Source organism: Narcine bancroftii, chromosome 1 (genome assembly GCF_036971445.1).
Source record: "Narcine bancroftii isolate sNarBan1 chromosome 1, sNarBan1.hap1, whole genome shotgun sequence".
NCBI classification, from domain to species: Eukaryota; Metazoa; Chordata; class Chondrichthyes; order Torpediniformes; family Narcinidae; genus Narcine; species Narcine bancroftii.
Genome location: NC_091469.1, coordinates 119,395,758 through 119,417,582, shown reverse-complemented (window position 1 = coordinate 119,417,582; position 21,825 = coordinate 119,395,758). Strand labels below are relative to the sequence as shown.

At 40.8% G+C, this 21,825-nt stretch overlaps 1 protein-coding gene across 9 annotated transcripts in view; it reads right to left on the bottom strand.

Moving 5' to 3' along the window:
- arhgef28a (Rho guanine nucleotide exchange factor (GEF) 28a) overlaps positions 1–21,825 on the bottom strand; it is a 378,379-nt gene that overhangs the window by 150,234 nt on the left and 206,320 nt on the right. For 6 of the 9 annotated variants that reach the window (XM_069937151.1, XM_069937160.1, XM_069937184.1 and 3 more), the window contains 3 exons: positions 18,405–18,612; positions 9,920–10,034; positions 8,498–8,575 (listed from right to left, as the gene is read on the bottom strand). In XM_069937151.1, the coding sequence (XP_069793252.1) occupies positions 8,498–8,575; positions 9,920–10,034; positions 18,405–18,612 (401 nt within the window). The remainder of the gene's footprint in view (positions 1–8,497; positions 8,576–9,919; positions 10,035–18,404; positions 18,613–21,825) is intronic. The other 3 variants (XM_069937176.1, XM_069937194.1, XM_069937202.1) reach the window with 1 other exon arrangement.

The following is a 21,825-nucleotide window of genomic DNA, read 5'->3' as shown; positions in this document are numbered from 1 at the left end:
AAATTAAGGAAGCTATACAGGAAATGCCAAATGGAAAGTCCCCAGGGGATGATGGATTTCCTGTGGAATTTTATAATTTTTTTTATAATGATTTATCTAGTATATTTGGAGATGTGTTAAAACAAGTTACTAAAGAACAGAAGTTGCTGGAATCTTGTTCAAGTGCTTTAATAACTGTTATTCCAAAAAATGATAGAGATCCATTAAAAGTGTCTTCATATAGACCTATTTCTTTATTAAATGTAGATTATAAAATTATAGCCAAGGTGCTAGCTAATAGACTTTCTACGTACTTACCTAAGTTGATACATACTGATCACACAGGTTTTATTAAGAATTTAAATGCATCTGATAATATTCTTTGATTAATTACTTTGGTCAATGCATACTGAAAGCATCCTAACCATTCTATGGTGGTTGCACTAGATGCAGAAAAGGCTTTTGATAGGGTTGCATGGGATTTTTTATTTAAGGTGTTAGAAAAGTTTAAATTTGGCCTCTTTTTATTGGTTGGGTTAAAGCTTTATATACAAACCAGATTGCTAGGGTGGTGACAAATGGTCAGATTTCTTTACATTTAGGTTGATTCGTTCAACTCGGCAGGGCTGCCCATTGTCGCCTGCCTTATTTGCATTGGCTATTGAACCATTAGCTCAGACTATTAGGCAAAATGATGAAATTAGAGGGATGAAAGCTATGAATGAAGAATATAAGATTAATTTATTTTTTTTTTCTTTTCTTTTTTCTTCTTTGGCTTGGCTTCGCGGACGAAGATTTATGGAGGGGGTAAAAAGTCCACGTCAGCTGCAGGCTCGTTTGTGGCTGACCAGTCCGATGCGGGACAGGCAGACACGATTGCAGCGGTTGCAAGGGAAAATTGGTTGGTTGGGGTTGGGTGTTGGGTTTTTCTTCCTTTGCCTTTTGTCAGTGAGGTGGGCTCTGCGGTCTTCTTCAAAGGAGGCTGCTGCCCGCCAAACTGTGAGGCGCCAAGATGCACGGTTTGAGGCGTTATCAGCCCACTGGCGGTGGTCAATGTGGCAGGCACCAAGAGATTTCTTTAGGCAGTCCTTGTACCTTTTCTTTGGTGCACCTCTGTCACGGTGGCCAGTGGAGAGCTCGCCATATAATACGATCTTGGGAAGGCGATGGTCCTCCATTCTGGAGACGTGACCCATCCAGCGCAGCTGGATCTTCAGCAGCGTGGACTCGATGCTGTCGACCTCTGCCATCTCGAGTACCTCGACGTTAGGGGTGTGAGCGCTCCAATGGATGTTGAGGATGGAGCGGAGACAACGCTGGTGGAAGCGTTCTAGGAGCCGTAGGTGGTGCCGGTAGAGGACCCATGATTCGGAGCCGAACAGGAGTGTGGGTATGACAACGGCTCTGTATACGCTTATCTTTGTGAGGTTTTTCAGTTGGTTGTTTTTCCAGACTCTTTTGTGTAGTCTTCCAAAGGCGCTATTTGCCTTGGCGAGTCTGTTGTCTATCTCATTGTCGATCCTTGCATCTGATGAAATGGTGCAGCCGAGATAGGTAAACTGGTTGACCGTTTTGAGTTTTGTGTGCCCGATGGAGATGTGGGGGGGCTGGTAGTCATGGTGGGGAGCTGGCTGATGGAGGACCTCAGTTTTCTTCAGGCTGACTTCCAGGCCAAACATTTTGGCAGTTTCCGCAAAGCAGGACGTCAAGCGCTGAAGAGCTGGCTCTGAATGGGCAACTAAAGCGGCATCATCTGCAAAGAGTAGTTCACGGACAAGTTTCTCTTGTGTCTTGGTGTGAGCTTGCAGGCGCCTCAGATTGAAGAGACTGCCATCCGTGCGGTACCGGATGTAAACAGCGTCTTCATTGTTGGGGTCTTTCATGGCTTGGTTCAGCATCATGCTGAAGAAGATTGAAAAGAGGGTTGGTGCGAGAACACAGCCTTGCTTCACGCCATTGTTAATGGAGAAGGGTTCAGAGAGCTCATTGCTGTATCTGACCCGACCTTGTTGGTTTTCGTGCAGTTGGATAATCATGTTGAGGAACTTTGGGGGACATCCGATGCGCTCTAGTATTTGCCAAAGCCCTTTCCTGCTCACGGTGTCGAAGGCTTTGGTGAGGTCAACAAAGGTGATGTAGAGTCCTTTGTTTTGTTCTCTACACTTTTCTTGGAGCTGTCTGAGGGCAAAGACCATGTCAGTGGTTCCTCTGTTAGCGCGAAAGCCGCACTGTGATTCTGGGAGAATATTCTCAGCGACACTAGGTATTATTCTATTTAGTAGAATCCTAGCGAAGATTTTGCCTGCAATGGAGAGGCCTCTCGGACCGAATCATGTCCATGCGACTCCCACTTCAAAACAAGCGTCACATCACCCTCATCAGTGTCTATGCTCCAACCCTCCAGGCGGAACCAGCAGAAAAGAACAAGTTCTACACCGATTAATTTATTTGCAGATGATGTATTGATATATTTGACAGAACCGGAACAAATGTTGAACCAGTTACAAGAGTGTTTGTCGAAATTTGGAGAATTGTCAGGACATAAAGTTAATTGAGAAAGCGAACTTTTACCAGTTGGGATAGGAGATTATTCAGAATTTAAAATTATTACAAAATTAAAGTGGACAATTAAAATTAAATATTTAGTGTGTTTATAGACGTTAATTATCAGTCATTGTATCAGTTAAATTATGTGCCAATATTAAAATGGATTAAAGCAGATTTGATTAAGATGAAAGATCTTCCATTGACTTTGATTGGAAGGGTCAATTGTATTAAAATGAATATTTTTCCTCGAATTCAATGTTTATTTCAGTCAATACCTTGTTTACTTTCAAAAGTTTTTTTTCAGGATTTAAATAAGGTAGTGCGGGAGTTTTTATGGAAAGGTAAATTAGCTCAAGTGGCATTGTATAAACTTACATGGAAATATGCGTTAGGTGGACTTTAGTTACCACATTTTCAAAATTATTATGAAGTGGTCCAGTTGAGATTTATTAGCAGGTTGATGGATTTAGATTATCCTTCTACCTGGAAATGCCATGTATTTCTGAGGTTAAGGTAAATAAATTTATATTTCATTGGAATTTGAATTTGCTACAGAAATATAATATGCCGGTATTTAAACATTTGTTAAAGATCTGGATTAAAAAAACAGAGTTTTGGGATCAAAAGTTAAATTATCAATTTTAACTCCATTGTATAATAATCAGCTTATTCCTTTTTCAATGTTTAATAATTATTTAAAGAGTTGGGATTTTAAGGGTATAAAGACAATACAAGACTGTTTTGAAGAGGGATAATTTCTTTCTTTTAATTAATTGAGAGAGAGATTTGATATATCTGTAAATTCTTTGTTTCTGTATTACCAACTTAGAGCCTTGGTAAAGGATGATTATGGTAGAGAGATGAATTTACCTATTTTGTCGAGATTTGAATCTTTGATTTCCTCTGTACCAAAGAAGAGTTATATTTTGGTTATGTATAATTTGTTACAAGATAATATGGATAAACCAGATTGGGAAAAATCTAAACTTAAATGGGAGAGTGATTTAGTGTTTATTTTTCCTGAAGATGATTGGGCAGATATGTGCCAGGACAATGTAATCAAATTGACAAATGTAAGATGTGGAATGGTTAATCATTTTTTTTTACATCAATTATATTTGACTCCGGAGAAACTGAAAAAAATATGGGTTTAGTAATTCAGATTTATGTTTTAGATGTGATACATGTATTGGAACTTTTCTACATGCTGTTTGGACTTGTGTTAAAATTCAACCATTTTGGCAAGGAATTAAAGTAGTTTTGGAAAAATTGTATTACATTACATTACCATTAGATCCAACGATTTTTTTGTTGGGTAATTTGATTTCATTCAGGGGATTAGGTTTGGATAAAATTCAAATTGCTTTTGTACGTTTGGTGTTATCAGTAGCGCGTAAATGTGTTGCAAGTACTTGGAAAGATAATACAGAGATTAATATACTATGTTGGCAAAATGAATTGAAAACGTGCATTGTTATGGAAAAAATTACCTATAATTTACATGATAATTATTCCCTTTTTATTAGCAAATGGTCTCCGTAATTGAAATATATGCCTTTAGATATACTTTGAATTGTTTTCAACATTTAAAAAAAATTATATATATCATTTATATTTTTGGCTCCACTTAAGGGAGCTGGCTGAAAGGGTGGGAGTGTGGGTTTGGGATTTATCTTGTAAAATCAATTTTTGATTATTGGATTGTATGTTTTTTTTTTAATCTTTAAATAAAGTTTGAAAAAAAATGTATAGATTACTTCAAAAACTTGCTCCCGTTAGGAATTCATAAATCAAGATTAAGATGAGAGGTTGAGTTAAATAGACAAATAGTTGAAAATGACTGGAAGCAATTTTGTAAGAAAATATGATAAAAAATTATTAATGTTAGGTATAGACTTGTTCAATATAATTATTTACATCAATTATATTTAACCTTAAAAATTAAAAAAAATTGAATCCAATGTTGTCAGATTTATGTTTTAGATGTGATCAGGAAGTTCCTTTTTTCATTCTACTTGAGAGTGTTCTAAAGTTTTGGTTAGAGGTTAAAAATATTTTGGAGAAAATGTTAAGGGTTAAACTCCCACAGGATCCGATGTTATTTTTGTTGGGTAATATTACAGTGTTTAGTTCTAAATTACAATTATCTATGTATCAAATCGAAGTTTTAAGATTGGCTTCAGCTATTTTTTGGAAGTGCATGGCCATTACTTGGAAATCAGATACAGATTTAGGGATGGAGAGGTGGCATGCTGAATTGTGTTCTTGTATTCTACTTGAGGAAATAACATAATCTATGTAATAAATATCAATTTTTCTTCAAAGTATGGAGCCCATATTGACAGTATGTTGGTTTAAAGGTGTAAGGGACTCTTGAAGGCCCGTTCAGTTAGTAATCCTTAACTCCACTATTGTTTGTATTGAGAATAATAATTCTTTTTGACATTCTCCTAGTTTCTTCCTTTCTTTCTATATTTAGCCTGGGGTTGGTGGGTGGGGGCTGAGGAGGGTGGGAGGGACGAGGGTGTATATATACCACATATACACTGTACTTTATTACCTATGTATGCATGGATGTGATTTTAAAATTCTTAAATAACTTTTTAAAAAATAAATAAAGAATACACTCACTCATTCCTGTCAGCACACCATGAAGATGACTTTCTTTTATTATTCACTAGACACAACACTGCATTCAATTCCCCAAACACCACTCAGCTAAACTCCTCTGACCTTGGCATTGGCTCACTGCCACACGGGTGATCCTGACACTTTCACTCCCCTCTTCCTGCATCTGATATTCATCACCTGGCACTGCTCCCGTCGAAGGTAAGTACGTGACAGCGACATCCTTCCTCAAGGTACGAGCGAATAAAGACAGGTGTCTATATTAAAGGTTGGGGAAAATAAGGGCAAAGAATGGGAGGGAGAAGAGTACAGATCAACAGACAAAAGATGTCAATTAAATATGTATAAGAGGACAGGAGAGAGGAAAGTTGAGAATCGATTTTGTTTCAGTGAAAGAAGAGATGAATAGGAAACAAGGGAAGAGACAGAGAGAGAGAGAGAGAGAAACAGAAAGACCTTGAGGAAAGGAGGCATGGGTGAAAATAGGCATGGGGGGGAGGGAGATTAATGAAAACCAGAGAGGACAGTGTTAATGCCATCCTGTTGGAGGGTGCCCAGACAATATGAGGTGTTATTCCTCTGATTTGCAAATGGTCTCAATCTGGAAATGTAGGAGACCATGGAGAGACACGTCAGCAGGGAAATTAAATGGGTGGCCACTGGGAGATCCCCACTAATGCCGCAGACATAGCTAATATGCTCAATGAAGCAATCTCTCAGTCTGCATCCAGTCTCTCCAATATAGAGGAAACCACTCAAAGAGATGCAGTAGATGGTGCCTGAAATATTGCTTCACTTGGAAGGCCTGTTTGGGACCCTGAATGATGGTGAGGGAGAAGGTGTGGGCATAAGTACAGCACTTCCTGCGGTCACAGGGGTAGGTGCCAAGGTGGTGATGGGTGGGGAGGCATGGACAAAGGAGTCATAGAGGGAGTGGTCCCTGAGGGAGAGAACAAAATATGTGTCTGATAGTGAGATCATGTACTATGTGGCAGAGGCTGATATGTTGGATGTGGAGGCTGGTGGGGTGGTAGGCAAGGACAAGGGGAATCCTAACCTTGTTGCGTGTGGAGGCGGAGGGGCCCAAGGCAGATGTGCAGATAAAGGAAGAGATGCAGATGAAGGCTGAATTTCTGATGGTAGAGGGAAAGCTATATTGTTTGAAGAAGGAGGATATCTCTAATGATCTGGCATAGAAGGCCTCATCCTGGGAATAGATGGGATAAAGAGAGAGGAATTGAGAGAAAGGAATGGAATCCTTACAGGAGACAGGGTGTTATTAATGTAGCTGTGGGAGATAGTAGGAGAGCAGAAAATGGCTGTCGAGAGTTAGTCTATCAAGATGAAAACAGAGAGATTGAGAAAAGACAGATTGTTGCTGGAGATGGACCAAATGAGTTTGAGGTCATGGTGGAAGTTGGCAATAAAGTAGATAAAGACAATGAGCTCACCATGGGTGGATGAGGTAGCAACAAAGTAGTCATCGACGTAGGGGGGCTTGAGGGGCTTGAAGCATGGATGGCCCAACCTAGCTACAGCTTGGTCCCATGTGGGTACCCATGGCTACCCCCTGACTTGGAGGAAGTGGGACGAATCAAAAGAGAAGATATTGAGAGTGAAGAAAAGTTCTGCTGGTCAGAGGAGGGTGGTGTTGTAGCTGGACTGGTTGGCTCTGTTGTCGAGAAAGAAATGAAGGGCTTTGAGGCCTTCTGTATGGGGGACTGGAGGTGCATTGTGATTGGATGTCCATGGTAAAGATGTGGCGGTCAATTTCAGGGAACATTTTTGGCATGCAAGCACACCTAAAATGAAACATCTTCTGATCATGACCTGGATCCTAGCAGATTTTTTTCATGATGGGCACGATGTGAGGAGTTAATACACGAATGAGCTGGGAAACTCAGTAGGTTACGCAGTGTTTTTTTATGTCGCAAAGATACATAACCAACACTTCGGGCCTTAGAATTTGAGGACTGGCAGGATGTGATGGGGGTGGAGGAGGTGAGATTAATGCTGTATCCTCACTTCAACTCTGAGTAGGAATGGAGACAGTTAACACTGGTACAAAACAGAAAGAACAGACTATTTAGACGATGCTTGTACCTCATCATTTTAACTGCCACCCCACCAAAATCAGCAATGTACTGGAGGAAATGTCAGGCCTAAAATCCAGCACTCCCACACCACACGATGGGCTGGCACCCTTTGTCATAATAATGCTTGATAGCCTCATTACAAAGACTACATAACAGAGTATTAATCAACAATATAACAAGCTTTCACCAATAACTTGACAAGTAATTACCATAAACAAATAGCTGCTTTAGTGAAAAATGACACTGAAAATAACAAAGAAAACATTCCAGCTAATGAGACTTCTCACTTGAAATATGATTAGGAAATGCATGCAAGCTTACAAAATGGAACTTGATATGTTATATTGGCAGAGACACTGAATCAATTATTTGCATTAGATTGCCAGTTAGGTGACAGACATTCATTCTCATACGTCGATATTGCTATGGGAAAATGCATTTAGCTTTCATTTACAAGACACAAGGGAAACATCCAAATCCTGGTTGCAACGAACCACATGTCATGAGAATGATTTCCGGTTTGGCACAGACTTGATAATACAGATGTGAGAAACTAAATCCCTTTAGATTTGAAGATGACTTTAATGAGGGACCTTACCAAACAATCTGTTAAAAAAAAATCAGGAAACAAAATAAAGAGAAAACACAGCAAGAATTCAAGTTAGATCGAAGTAGGACATATACCCAAACCAGTGAAAGAAAAATTTTGGATATTTCACATAAAGAACAATTGAATTTTGCCATGGATTGCTTCTAAAAAAAAAAGAGTAGAGTTGAAGTTAAAGATTCTATTTGGCAATATGGGGCACAAATAGGGTCAATTAACTGTTATTTCTCCTCTAGTTCCTGAGCCAAGTTAGGCTGTTGCGTGTTAATCAACTTATTCATATTGTGGAGGTCACGTAACTGATCGATTCCAGTGTAATGTTTCATTTGAATTTATACTAACCACCACTGAATAATTAAGAGATATCTCTATTGTTATTTATGAGTTTTCACTAAATGGTAAAGTGAGTTTATAGAGGGATAATCCAATAAAAGCAAGCAAACTTTAGAATAAAAAGGTCAGTCCAGCAAAGGGAACATTTGTAGCTTCATTACTCTCATTTTTTCATTCCATCTAAAGGAATATTGATTAAAATTAAAAGTGAATTCAGAAACAAAAAAAAAACAAGGACAGAAAAGAGTAAAAGACAGAGCATCATGCAGAAATGCGACAGCATTATCTAAATGTAAGTAGTACTTACTACTCGGGTGTAGCAGAGAGACTGATTTAGACAGGGAGAGTGCCTGAAGAAGCGATCGTCCGCTGCTGAGAACACCATCTACAGAGCAGGGACAGACTCAACAAAATGAACAAAAAAAATCTTTCTGAATGTTCATGACATGCCAATGCTCTGGATATATAATCTTATCAGCTTCCAATAACGAATAACAGATAGAAATGATAAAGGAGAAGTAAACATTGAGCACAGACGAAATTAGAATAATTTGTGTACTTTGAAACTCTAAATTCTGTCGTTGTTTTCTATCTAATTGTCATTAAATAATTGAATATAGATAGTATTCAATTGAACCTATTATCTGTATTACTGGCATTCCTCGATATCTATTGGATGTAAATAACCCTGTTAGGTGATGCCAGGAAAAGAGGGCACAGTTTTAGAATAAAAAGTACCAGTTTACCACAGAGATGAGTAAAAATTTCTTTAGCCAGAGAGTAGTGGATTTGTGGAATTTGTTGCCACATACAGCTGTATGTGGATCTTTGGGGGAATTTGAAGAGGAAATTGATAGGTATCTAATTAGTCAGGGTATCATGGGATATGGGGACTAGGCCGGAACTTTGAACTAGATGCAAGAACAGTTTAGCTCAGGGAGGTTTCACAGAGCAGATGCGTTGGGCCAAATGGCCTGCTTCTATTCCTTTTTCTTGTGATCTTGTGATGATCACAATATCATGGAGACGTCAGGGATATCGTGAGGCAAACAGAACTTTTATCACTTAATAACAATAGAGGTACAGTCAAATCTAATATAAGTACATAAATCCAAAATAGTGTAATTTGGATTACTTCTCATTAAAAAATATTTTGCATCAGTACTAATTATTATTTCTGGAGTTACACTGGCCTCTTGTCCATGCAATATTCTAAGATGGAAGGTAACATACAACTTAGGGCTGTATGTTTTTTTATTAGCTGACAAAAGGTGCTGGAGGATGTCAGTATACAACTTCCTCCTTTAAACTAGATAAATTCATAAGATGGCAAATGATGTTCAATTAAATAAAGTGGCAAAACTGGCAAAGTGATTACTGATCAATCCTTTGAGTTATAATTCCTTACATATCTAGGTAGCATAATTTGGACACTTTACTATATTTTTGAGCCAAAACTGCTTGTAATATGTTAGCACGATGTTTTGAGAACAAAATTAAAGTTCTAGTCTACACAGTATTATACTGCAACAATTAACCAGAGAGAAAAGTGAATTTGTATTTCTGCTTTAAGTTATTCAGAAACAATATATTAAAATAAATGGCTGTATTATTGAATCAAATTAGAGAAGTAATGTATACAGTGTAAAATATCAGTAATTATGCATAGCAAATCCTCATTTACTTCAGAAATATATTTTAATATTACTCAAGTTTTATTGTAACTAACCTTCATTTGTGGAATCGCACGAACTGAAATCCCTTATGATTCGAGATTTGCTCTGTGAGACTTTAGGTGATGAAAGGGAGTACGACCTCAGTCGAATTCCAGAATCTTCAGGCCCCTTTAGAGGACAGATGGATATTGGCTCAATATACTTCACACTTTATCAGGAGAGATTGTTATTTCAGATTTTTTAAAAAGTCACTGAGTTTCATTAAACTGAATAGAATACTTTCTACAAAATGTCCAAAAGGGTGACAAGACATAAAATATATGAGCAGATTACAGATATAAATTATGACCAAGTGGTTTGCTATGTAAATTACATTAGTTTATGGAAATAAAATATGAAAATATATTAATGATGCAATTAATAAAACTATAAACTTATTTTATTTTGTAAATTAGTGAACTAATTCAATAATAATTATTGCAGAGCTATGAAGAGATGCCATTAAGCCCATGTCATGAAACAAGTTGTGGAATTTTTAAATAAACTTGTCCGTGCTTGCCGACCTTCAAAATGAAGCTAATTCTTAATCACATGAAGAAAATCTATAGATACAATCAAATCTTGGAGAAAAGAGGGATCAGATTTTGCAATCAGCAGAGAATATTTTTTACACATGTACTTCTGAGAAAAGTTCTATGTGGTTTGACAATGGATAGCATTCCACTGAAGTTAACAGAATTCATTTTGGAGGAAGGGTACAAGGTGCTGACACGATGTTACAGTATGCTCAGCATGACCAACCAGGAGAAAATTTCCTAGCAGGGATATGTCCTTACCCAAACAAATTGAATACTTTTAGTGAGTAGAAAGCAAGAAGTACAAGTTAGAATATTTATCACAAACTAAAATTCAGTATGGAAAACAAAAGGAAGAAAAATAAAAAAGGGTGAGATCATGGGCTGAATTGTGTTACCTGAAGCTGAGAGTTTTGAGGGAAGCTGGATTGTTCTGAGAGGAAAAGTGCCAATGTTCAGCAGTTCCCACCCAAGTTCCTGACTTAACTGTGATGCTAGGATAACTTTATGATGGATGCAATGCCCTATACTCCACATCAGGCTCAATGATACAATCTAGTCTTGCTGGAATTCCCCAATAACATGCTAAAGTATGTTACATCCATGTTACTTTGTGTAAGGTCAGTGACTACATTAAGTTCAACGGTGATTCTCAACTGGAGAATGGGAAAAGTACATGATATTTTAAAAAATTTTACTTTATAATCTTTTGTGGATTTGTATGTGTTTTATTTAACAAACTTCACTTTTTCAAAATATTTTGGTTTTTTTTGAGATTCAATTCAGATTTCAGATTTATTGTACATACATATCATCACATACAACCCTGAGATTCCTTTTTCCTGCAGGCATGGCAGAACTACCACTAATTGGTTGTGCAAAAAATAAACTGTACACAGCATAAATATGTAAAAAAAATTAAAGAACTGTAATCAGAGAACAAATGTAAACAAACTGACTGTGCAATATAGAGAGAACAAAAGAAAATCAATAAAGTGCACAAGAGTCCTTAAATGAGTCTCTAATTAAGTTTGTTGTTGAGGAGTCTAATGGAGGAAGGGAAGCAGCTGTTCCTGAACCTGGTGGTGTGAGTCTTGTGACACCTAGACCTCTTTCCTGATGGCAGCAGCGAGAACAGAGCATGTGCTGGGTGGTGTGGATCTTTGATGATTGCTGCTGACCTCAGAAAGTATGTTCCCAGTAGATGTACTCAATAGTGGGGCTCAACAGTCCTGGGCTGTATCCACTACCTTTTGGAGGGCATTATGCTCAGAGGTATTGGTGTTCACATACCAGACCACGATGCAGCTGGTCAGCACACTTTCCACCACACGTCTGTAGAAGTTTGTCAATGTTTCTAGTGTCATATCAAACCCCTGCAAATTCCTGAGGAAGTAGAGGCACTGACATGCTTTCTTCATGATGCCATTAGTGTGTTGTATCCAAGAGAGATCCTCCGAGATAGTAACTCCTAAGAACCTAAACTTGCTCATCCTCTCCACCTCTGATCCCCCAATGATCACTGGATTGTATACCTCTGGTTTTCCATTCCTGAAGTCAATAATCAGCTCCTTAGTTTTGGTGAGAGTGAGTGCAATGTTGTTGTTGTTGACGCACTATTCAGCCAGATTTTCAATCTCCATCCTGAATGCAGACTCATCCCCTACCATGGTATCGTTGGTAAATTTGTAGATGGTGCTGTTGTTGAACGAGCTACCAAGTCGTAGATATAAAGTGGAAATTGTAGAAGAGAAGTTCTTATCAATCTTCACTAGTCTAGAAGTGAGGAAATCCACAATCCAATTACACAGTGTGGTGTTAAGTCCCAGGTCTTGGATTTTACTGATCAGTTTTGAGAGGATGATGGTGTTAAATGCTGAACTGTAGTCAATAAAGGGCATCCTGATGCATTCATCTTTACTGTCTAGATGTTCCAGGGCTTTGTGTAGGGCTAGTGAGATGGCATCCGCTGTAGACCTGTTTCTACAATAGGTGAACTGGAATGGATCCAGTCATCACTCAGACAGGAAATGTAGCTCTTCTTAAATTCAATTGAAGTTCTTCTTAAAATAGCTTAACCAGTTTTGAAGGTATGAAAATTTCATGGTTCCAACTTTCCTTCTGTGAAAAGCGCAAGGCATTCTAGGTGGGGACTCGGCACAACCTTCTCTGAAACCAACCTGCCCCTGAGCCATAGTATGCCTGGGTGAAGAAGGCTAGAAACATGGACCATCAAACTCACATAAACATGGTCAGCAGGAGACTGAAGTTGACAAGAGAGGGCAACAGACCAGCTCCACCACGATCCAGTCCCTCAAAGAATAGTAAAAGAAAGATTTTTTTTAAAAGAAGTACCTAACAAATAATTAAAATCCGAAGGAATGAAGCAGTTTCAGTAAAAAATTACATTTTCTGTACCTTAAAATTTTGTTTGGCAGATATCTAGTAAAAATATATATTATTTTTTCTTTGGCTTGGCTTTGCGGACGAAGATTTATGGAGGGGTAATGTCCACGTCAGCTGCAGGCTCGTTTGTGGCTGAGAAGTCCGATGTGGGACAGGCAGACACGGTTGCAGCGGTTGCAAGGGAAAATTGGTTGGTTGGGGTTGGGTGTTGGGTTTTTCCTCCTTTGTCTTTTGTCAGTGAGGTGGGCTCTGCGGTCTTCTTCAAAGGAGGTTGCTGCCTGCCGAACTGTGAGGCGCCAAGATGCATGGTTTGAGGCGATATCAGCCCACTGGCGGTGGTCAATGTGGCAGGCACCAAGAGATTTCTTTAGGCAGTCCTTGTACCTCTTAATTACACTATTAATTAGCCACATTAGACTAGAAGTAGTGATTTAATCACCATAAACCATCAGCACGTCTCAAATGTTGCTGGCCCAATTCCAAGACAGGTACTGAGGGAGGAGTTTGCACATAAAAGCCTTTATGGGGATTGTGAGGGGAGGAATCACAGGTGCAGGGGCAGGCCAGCATATAAGAGTATATTCATACCGACAGTGCTAATAGCTATACAGTGGTTCCACTACATTCACCCCTTCTTTTAAAACAGAGTCCGGAGAAGTGAAGTGGATCAATGTCCATTACAGGTTCAGCCTGTCCAGTGGCCTCTTTTGTCGTCGTGTCCGTCACACTGCTGGCTGTGGTTCAGCTGCTGGCTCCTGGGCAGTATTTTGCCTAATAGGCTGGGTCACCAGTGGCTGAAAGGGGTTAATAGGACCGTGGGGTTGTTTGATCTGTGGTTGGGGCAGGGAGCTGTGTGCAATTAGTGGGGCTGGGTTCCCGATTATGTCGCTGGTGGATAGGGGGTGGGGGGAGGGGTGGCTGTAATTGGTAGATCAAGGAGTCCCCTACATGCACCAGGTCCCAGATGGAAACCATGTGTTGCCACCCATCCTGGTACTCCATCTAAGTGTACTGGAGGTACACATGGAGGAGGTGAACCTTCTCGACTGGGGATCAGACTTATGGCTCCTGATATGCCCCAGAGCAGGACGGGGCCAGGGGTAATCAGCCAGGACAGCAGTATGGTTCCCAATGCCGACTTTCCGGGGAAGGAAAATAGCCTTTCGTGCGGGCTAGCATTAGTAGCGATATAGAGAAGGGACATGGTAGCGTGGAGCGCCTTGGGGTGGACCTCTTGCCACTGGGAAACAGGCAGGCCTTTCTACCTAAGGGCTAGGAGAATTGCCTTCCAAATTGTGGTGTTCTCCCTTTCAACCTGGCCACTCCATCAGGGGTTATAGCTCATGGTCCTGCTTTGGCCAGCAGGCACTGGCACCACTTATAAACAAGGATCCCCGGTCGCTATGGATATAGCAAGGGTATCTGAACAGAGTGAATAGGTTGCATCGTGACTTTATGACTGTGGCCGTGGTCACGTCTGGGCAGGGGATGGTGAAAGGGAAGCTTGAGTATTCATCGATAACACTGAGAAAGTGTTATGGTTTGGTTGGGGGAGGGGAGGGGCCCCTTGAAGTCCATACTCAGGCGTTCGAAAGGGTGGGTAACTTTAATCAGGTGAGTTTTCTCCAGCGGTAAAATTGGGGTTTGCATTCTGCGCAGACCGGGCAGCTCCAGGTCAGTTCCCTGATGCCCTCGACCGAGTAAGGGAGGTTGCGAGCTCTAACAAAGTTGTAGACAGGTGATCCCAGGGTGGCAGAGGCTACTGTATATGGCTTGGAGGTGGTCTAACTATGCATTGGCGCATGTTCCCCAGGACAGGGTATCGGGAGGCTCATTGAGCATCCTGGGCCAGTACAAGATCTCATAGTTGTAGATGGAAAGCTCAATTCTCCACCTTTGGATCTTGTCATTCTTAATTTTTCAACACTGCTTGCTATTAAACATAAAAGCGACTGCATGTTGGTCAGTCAGCTGGGTGAACAGTTTTCCGATTAGGTAGCATCTCCAGTGGCACACAGCTTCTACTACGGTTTGGCTGAGTGCCAGAGTTCGTGGCCCTGGAGGGTACAGGAAAAAATGCCATGGGCCTGCCAGGCTGGTTGAGCATGGTAGCCAGGCCAAAGTTGGACACATCACTCTCAACCTGGAATGGGATGGATGCATGCATCGCCGCCCTGGTGATGTCACGCTTGATGCATGCGAATGCCACTTAGGCTTCTGCTGACAGGAGGGAAAGTGGTTGTTTTCAACAGGGATTTAGCTTTGTCTGGATAATTGGGGACCCACTGGCCTAATAGGAAAAGGACTCCAAGCACCTTTTCAGGGCTTTGAGATTATGGGGCAATGGGAGTTCCAGCAGGGATGCATACAGTCAGGGTCGGGCCCAATGGTGCCATTCTCCACCACGCAACTGAGGATGGTCAGACATGAAGTGTTGAACATGAATTTCCTCTGGTTATACATGAGGTTGAGACCTTTGGCTGTCTGGAGATATTTCTGTAGGTTAGTGTCATGGTTCTGCTGGTCATGACTGCAAATGGTCACGTTGTCCAGATAGGGGAAAGTGGCCTTTAGCCATTAGTCATCCACTATCTGGTCCATCACCCTCTGGAAGATGGAGACCCCCATTGGTGACTCCAAAAGGGACCCGGAGGAAGTGGTAGAGGCGGGCGTCTGCCTCGAATCAGTTCTCTGGTAGGACCGGGAATTAGTGGTATGCTGACTTAAGACCGACAATTGAGAAGATCCAGTACTGAGCGATCTTGTTCACCATGTTGGCGATGCGGGGAGGGGTTAGGTATCCAGTTGGGTAAATCGGTTTATGGTCTGACTGTAGTCTATGATCATGCGGTGTTTCTCTCTGCTCCTTACCTCTACCACCTGTGCCCTCCAGGGGATGGTGCTGGGTTCTATGATCCCTTCAGCAAGAAGTTGTTTAACTTCTCCTTTGGTTTTTGTCCTTGGGGCCGTATCATCTGCTCTTAGTGGTGTCAGGCTTGCAGGCAGGAGTGAGGTTCTTGAACAGGGGTGGCGGTGGGACCCGAAGGATGGACATGTTGCAAGTCATGTTCGGAGGGGAGGGTGGGATGTTTAAAGATTGATAGTTGTGGACCATGGCTGGGGGTGGGGGGCATCATATTCCATTTGGATGCTCTTGAGTTGGCACTGAAATTCCAGTCCCAGTATGACTTGTGTGCAGAGCTGTGGCATAATAAAAAGTTTAAACTTCTTCTATTTAGTATCATACACGGTCAATGACATGGTGCAGCTGCCGTGGATCTCAGCTGAGTGAGATTTGGAGGCCAGAGTGACTTTGCACTTAACCGGAGTCACCACAAGGGACTAGCGCTGTACTGTGCCCGGGTGTATGAAGCTCTCACCCAGTATCAAAGACAGTTTGTGACACGATCATTTACCTAGCTGACATGAGCTGTCCTGGTCAAGGTGATCAAGGCCTGCTCACTGTCTGATTCAGTGCATTAGTACTGGTTTGGAGGCACCCCCCAAGATGGCTACCCCCATGCCACACATGTGGTGCTGCTCCTTGCTGCCAGAAGAGACGCTGGAAGTGGTGCCGTCCACGTTCCCGCTTAGCCATTCCTCAAGACTAGAAATGGTGTCAGAAGTGATGTTGTCCAAGATGGTGGCAAGTCTCATGTGACGCTGCTGGAGGAAGGTCGGGAATTACAGGCAGAACATGTCGTGTTTCAGGCTAGGCAACTCCTATGAGGATGTTTAGCATGGATGCAGAAGAAGCAGTTCAGGAGCTCAATGGTATCGATGGCAACTTGGGATCCCACATCCCAAGATGGCGGCACCCGGGCTTCCCACATGGCGGCTGTGTTTCCAAAAGAGAAGACCTCCGCATTTAGCTGCACTGTCTCGACCGATTCTGCCAGGTTAACAACTTCCTGCAGGATTCAATCACCCTCTCCAGGAGACTGTTGGATGTTATCAGACTTAAATCCAACTACTCATGTTTCTCATATCAGTTCTTTTAAGAGGACGGCAGAAGAGACATCTCTGCAACTGCAGACTCGCCCCAACTCCTACAAGACCCACAAGCTTTCATCAACCGACTAATCAGGTGCTTGTCTACAATTGCCCAGAAGGTACCTGGCATAGATGACATTCGTCGGGGTCTGATACTGTCTCTGCAGGAGCTCCATGGCGGCCAAGGATTGCATGCTCTGATCATTTGAAAAATGTGGTGGCCAACCTATGCGAAGAGCAGGTCCCATTTATTTTCTTCACTTTGCACGTTTTTGTGTCTCATGAATGTGTTGAGGCAGGGCATTGATCGAATTTGATGGAGGCCTCCAGGTCCTTAGGGTCAATGTCTAGTTTATCGATCCATATTGGCTTGTCCATGGCATGAAATTTATGGTGATTAAATTGTAGCACTATCAATTAGCCACATTAGACTAGAAGTAACGATTAATCGGCTTCAATTACCATAAAACATCAGCACATCTCGCATGTTGCTGGCCCAATTCCAAGGCAGGTACTGAGGGAGGGGTTTGGGTGTAACAGACTTTATGGGGACTATGAGGGGAGAAGTCACAGATAGAGGGGTGGGCAAGACCATACAGTACATTCATGCAGACAGTGCTAACAGCTATACAGTGGTTCCACCACAAATATACAGTAACTTAAGTTGGCATGGCCAAGCCCCAATGTTTAGTTTAATAATCAAAGTAAATCAACTTCTCAAGGCTTTATGAATTTCATTGTTAAAATCTCTGGTGAGAAACAATTGCAGCAAAGTTTGTAAAAGGGAATAGCACATCAGACACCATTTTTCTACCTTACATGGTTGATTGGTATGTTACAAGAAGGTACAATTCTATCGAAAAAAAAATTACTGCAAAATTCGAATGGTCATCTCTACAGAGCAGAAGAGGCAAATGGAGCAATGAGTGAAATAACATGAAGTTAATCACAGGGAACTGCATTGTTTTGTTACATGGTGCCTGCAAGAATAGAGCAACAATGACATCAAGGAACAGATCAGAATGTTTACTCAAAAAAGAACCATTGCTGCCATTTAATTAATCGTATTTTGCAAGAACAAGGGTAAGAAAGAAAAGCAACAAGAGAGAGTGAGACCGTGAACCTTCGAAATTTTCTCAAAATCAGGATTAAATTCCATGTGAACGCTATCTTGGAACATGTCTCTCCTTGGGAATATAACGCAAATGCTACCAATTTTCATTGTTTATTTTTAAAGAAACAAATAAATGCAAGAAAATTAAGATGAATCAAAACGAGGGAGAAATCAAGAGGTTGTTAATTTCTATTGAAGCAGCCAAGTTTTAATACTGACCATTATCAGCAAGAAAAATTAAGCAAAAAGATGTTAGAGGCTTCACAGCAAATTTTTAAAAATTCTATTAAGAAATCAACTTCAATTAACCTCAAAATATATCATTCAATAATTCAAAAACATTGTGTGCGCTTGCCTGAATAGAGAATTTATCTTGCAAATGCCCTTGCAAGATACCCAGATTATATAAGCATTAGTTCAGTTTCTAGCTAACAGAATTCATCTGAGTACCTTGGACAATAAGCTGCTTGATAAAAGCATGGATTCAGGTCCCTTTATGTTCTCCTCAGTTTCTTGGTGAGTCTCAAACGAGTCCAGTTCATCCCCACTGCTCGGAAATAATACGACAGAGTTTGGAGACTTTGGGGTACATGAACCCTGAGATCGATCAGAAACTTCTTCTCCTTCACTGTCTGCATCCATGTTATCAAAGTTGAACCTGCAAAAACAATTAGTGAATATGAAAATGCACTCAAACCAATATTATTATGTGATGTCTTTTCCTTGAAAATTTAAAATTCATCAACGTTAGTTTTAAAAGACACACTGCAGATCATTGTCAGGGTACTTTTCCATGTGATCATTAACAAATCACATTACAGTTTAAGTTTTGATGACAATTAATAGTGATGAAATAAAATGTATGTTATGCAATTAATAATATAATAATAATAACAATTACAGCACGGAAACAGGCCATTAGGCCCTTCTAGTCTGCACCAAACCAAACACCCCTCTCTAGTCCCACCTCCCTGCACAATGCCCATAACCCTCCATCTTCTTCTCATCCATATACCTGTCCAACCTTTTCTTAAATAATACATTTGACTCCGCCGCCACTATTTCTCCCGGAAGCTCATTCCACACGGCTACCACTCTCTGAGTAAAGAAGTTCCCCCTCATGTTACCTCTAAACCCCTGCCCCTTAATTCTTAACTCATGTCCTCTTGTTTTAATCTTTCCTCCTCTTAACGGAAATAGTCTATCCACATCCACTCTGTCTATCCCTTTCATAATCTTAAATACTTCTATCAAATCCCCTCTCAACCTTCTACGCTCCAAAGAATAAAGACCCAATCTGTCCAATCTCTCCCCATACTCCAGATGCTTAAACCCAGGCAACATTCTGGTAAACCGTCTCTGCACTCTCTCCACTCTGTTTATATCCTTCCTATAATTAGGCGACCAGAACTGCACACAGAACTCCAAATTAGGCCGCACCAACGTCTTATACAATCTCAACATCACCTCCCAACTCCTATATTCCATGCAATGATTGATAAAGGCCAGCATACTAAAAGCCTTCTTCACCACCCTATTCACGTGAGTTTCTACCTTCAGGGAACGATGTACCGTCACTCCTAAATCTTTCTGCTCTTCTGTATTCCTCAATGCTCTCCCATTTACCACATATGTCCTATTCTGATTCTTCTTACCAAAATGAAGCACCTCACACTTATCAGCATTAAATTCCATCTGCCATTTTTCAGCCCACTTTTCTAAGCAGCCCAAATCCCTCTGCAATCCTAGAAAACCTTCTTCATTATCCACTATTCCACCTATCTTAGTATCGTCTGCATATTTACTAATCCAATTCACCACCCCATCATCTAGATCATTAATGTATATAACGAACAACAATGGGCCCAATACAGATCCTTGAGGCACACCACTGGTCACCGGCCTCCAACCTGACAGACAATTATCCACTACCACTCTCTGGCCTCTCCCTTTCAGCCAATGTTAAATCCATTTGACTATCTCAAAATTTATACCTAAAGACTGCACCTTCCTAACTAACCTTCCATGTGGTACCTTATCGAAGGCCTTACTGAAGTCCATATAGACAACATCCACTGCGCTACCCTCATCCACATTCCTAGTCACCTCTTCAAAAAATTCAATCAGATTGGTCAAACATGACCTTCCTCCCACAAATCCATGTTGAGTATTCCTGATCAGACCCTGTCTATCCAGATGTTTATAAGTACTATCTCTAAGAATTTTCTCCATTAATTTACCTACCACAGACGTCAAACTTACAGGCCGATAGTTGCCAGGCTTCCTCCTTGAACCCTTTTTAAATAACGGAACCACATGCGCAATGCGCCAATCCTCCGGCACTATCCCCATATCTAATGACATTCGAAAAATTACCGCCAGAGCCTCTGCTATTTCCTCCTTCACTTCTCTCAATGTCCTGGGGAAGATCCCGTCTGGTCCTGGAGACTTATCCACCTTTATATTCTTCAAAAGCCTTAAAACTACACCTTTTGTAATCTCTATATTCCCCATATTTACCCAATTTGCTTTTTTTATCCCACATCTCCCAATATCCTTCTCCTTAGTGAATACCGAAGAAAAGAAACTGTTCAATATCTCCCCCATTTCTCTAGGTTCCACACACAGTTTTCCACTCTGATTTTCTAAGGGACCAATTTTGTCTCTAGCTTTCCTCTTACCATTAACATATTTGTAGAACTCTTTTGGATTTGTTTTCACCCTGCTTGCCATAGTTTTCTCGTACCTTCTTTTAGCTTTCCTAATTCCTCTCTTAAGATTCCTCTTACATTCAATGTATCTTTCAAACATCTCCTTAACTCCATGCTTCTTATATCTAATGTACGCCTCCCTTTTTCTTCGAACCAAGTTTCCAATATTCCTTGAAAACCACGGCTCTCTCAAACCTTTTGCCCCTCCTTTTAACCTAACAGGAACATAAAGCTTTTGCACTCTCAAAATCTGATCTTTAAAAGACTTCCATCTTTCTACTACATCCTGCCCATAAAACAAATTGTCCCAATGCACACCCTGCAAGTCCTTTCGCATCTCCTCAAATCTAGCTTTTCCCCAATCAAAAACCTCAATCCTTGGCCCTGATTTCTCTCTTTCCATAATGACATTGAAGCTGATGGCATTATGATCACTGGACCCGAAGTGCTCGCCAACACTAACCTCCGTCACTTGACCCATCCCATTTGCCAACAGTAGATCTAACACTGCTCCTTCTCTGGTCGGCACCTCTACATATTGTTGTAAAAAACTATCTTGCACACATTTCACAAACTCTAACCCATCCATTCCTTTCACAGAATGTGTTTCCCAATCTATATGTGGAAAATTAAAATCTCCCATAATTACAACCCTGTGCTTATCACAAATATCTACTATCTCCCTACAGATTTGCTCCTCTAGGCCTCGGTCCCCTCCGGGTGGTCTATAATACACCCCTACAAGTGTAACCTCTCCTTTCCTACTCCTCAGTTCCACCCAAATAGCCTCCGTGGATGTGCCCTCTAATCTATCCTTCCTAGGCACCGCTGTAATATTTTCCCTGACAAGCAATGCAACCCCACCTCCTCTTGCCCCTCCGACTCTATCACACCTAAAACAACGAAACCCAGGGATATTCAGTTGCCAATCACATCCCTCCTGCAACCATGTCTCACTAATGTACAACACTATACTTTGACCATTTCATTCAACATTTTGCCTCGGATTCTGGTTAAACTGAATTTTTGAGAAATTGCTTGAATCTTTGGTTTTAAAATGGTTAACATAATTCAGTAAATTATATTTAAAACAAAAACTGCCAGAGATATTGAATAAAAACAAGACATAACAAAAATAAGGGTCTTTATGAAAATGTTGA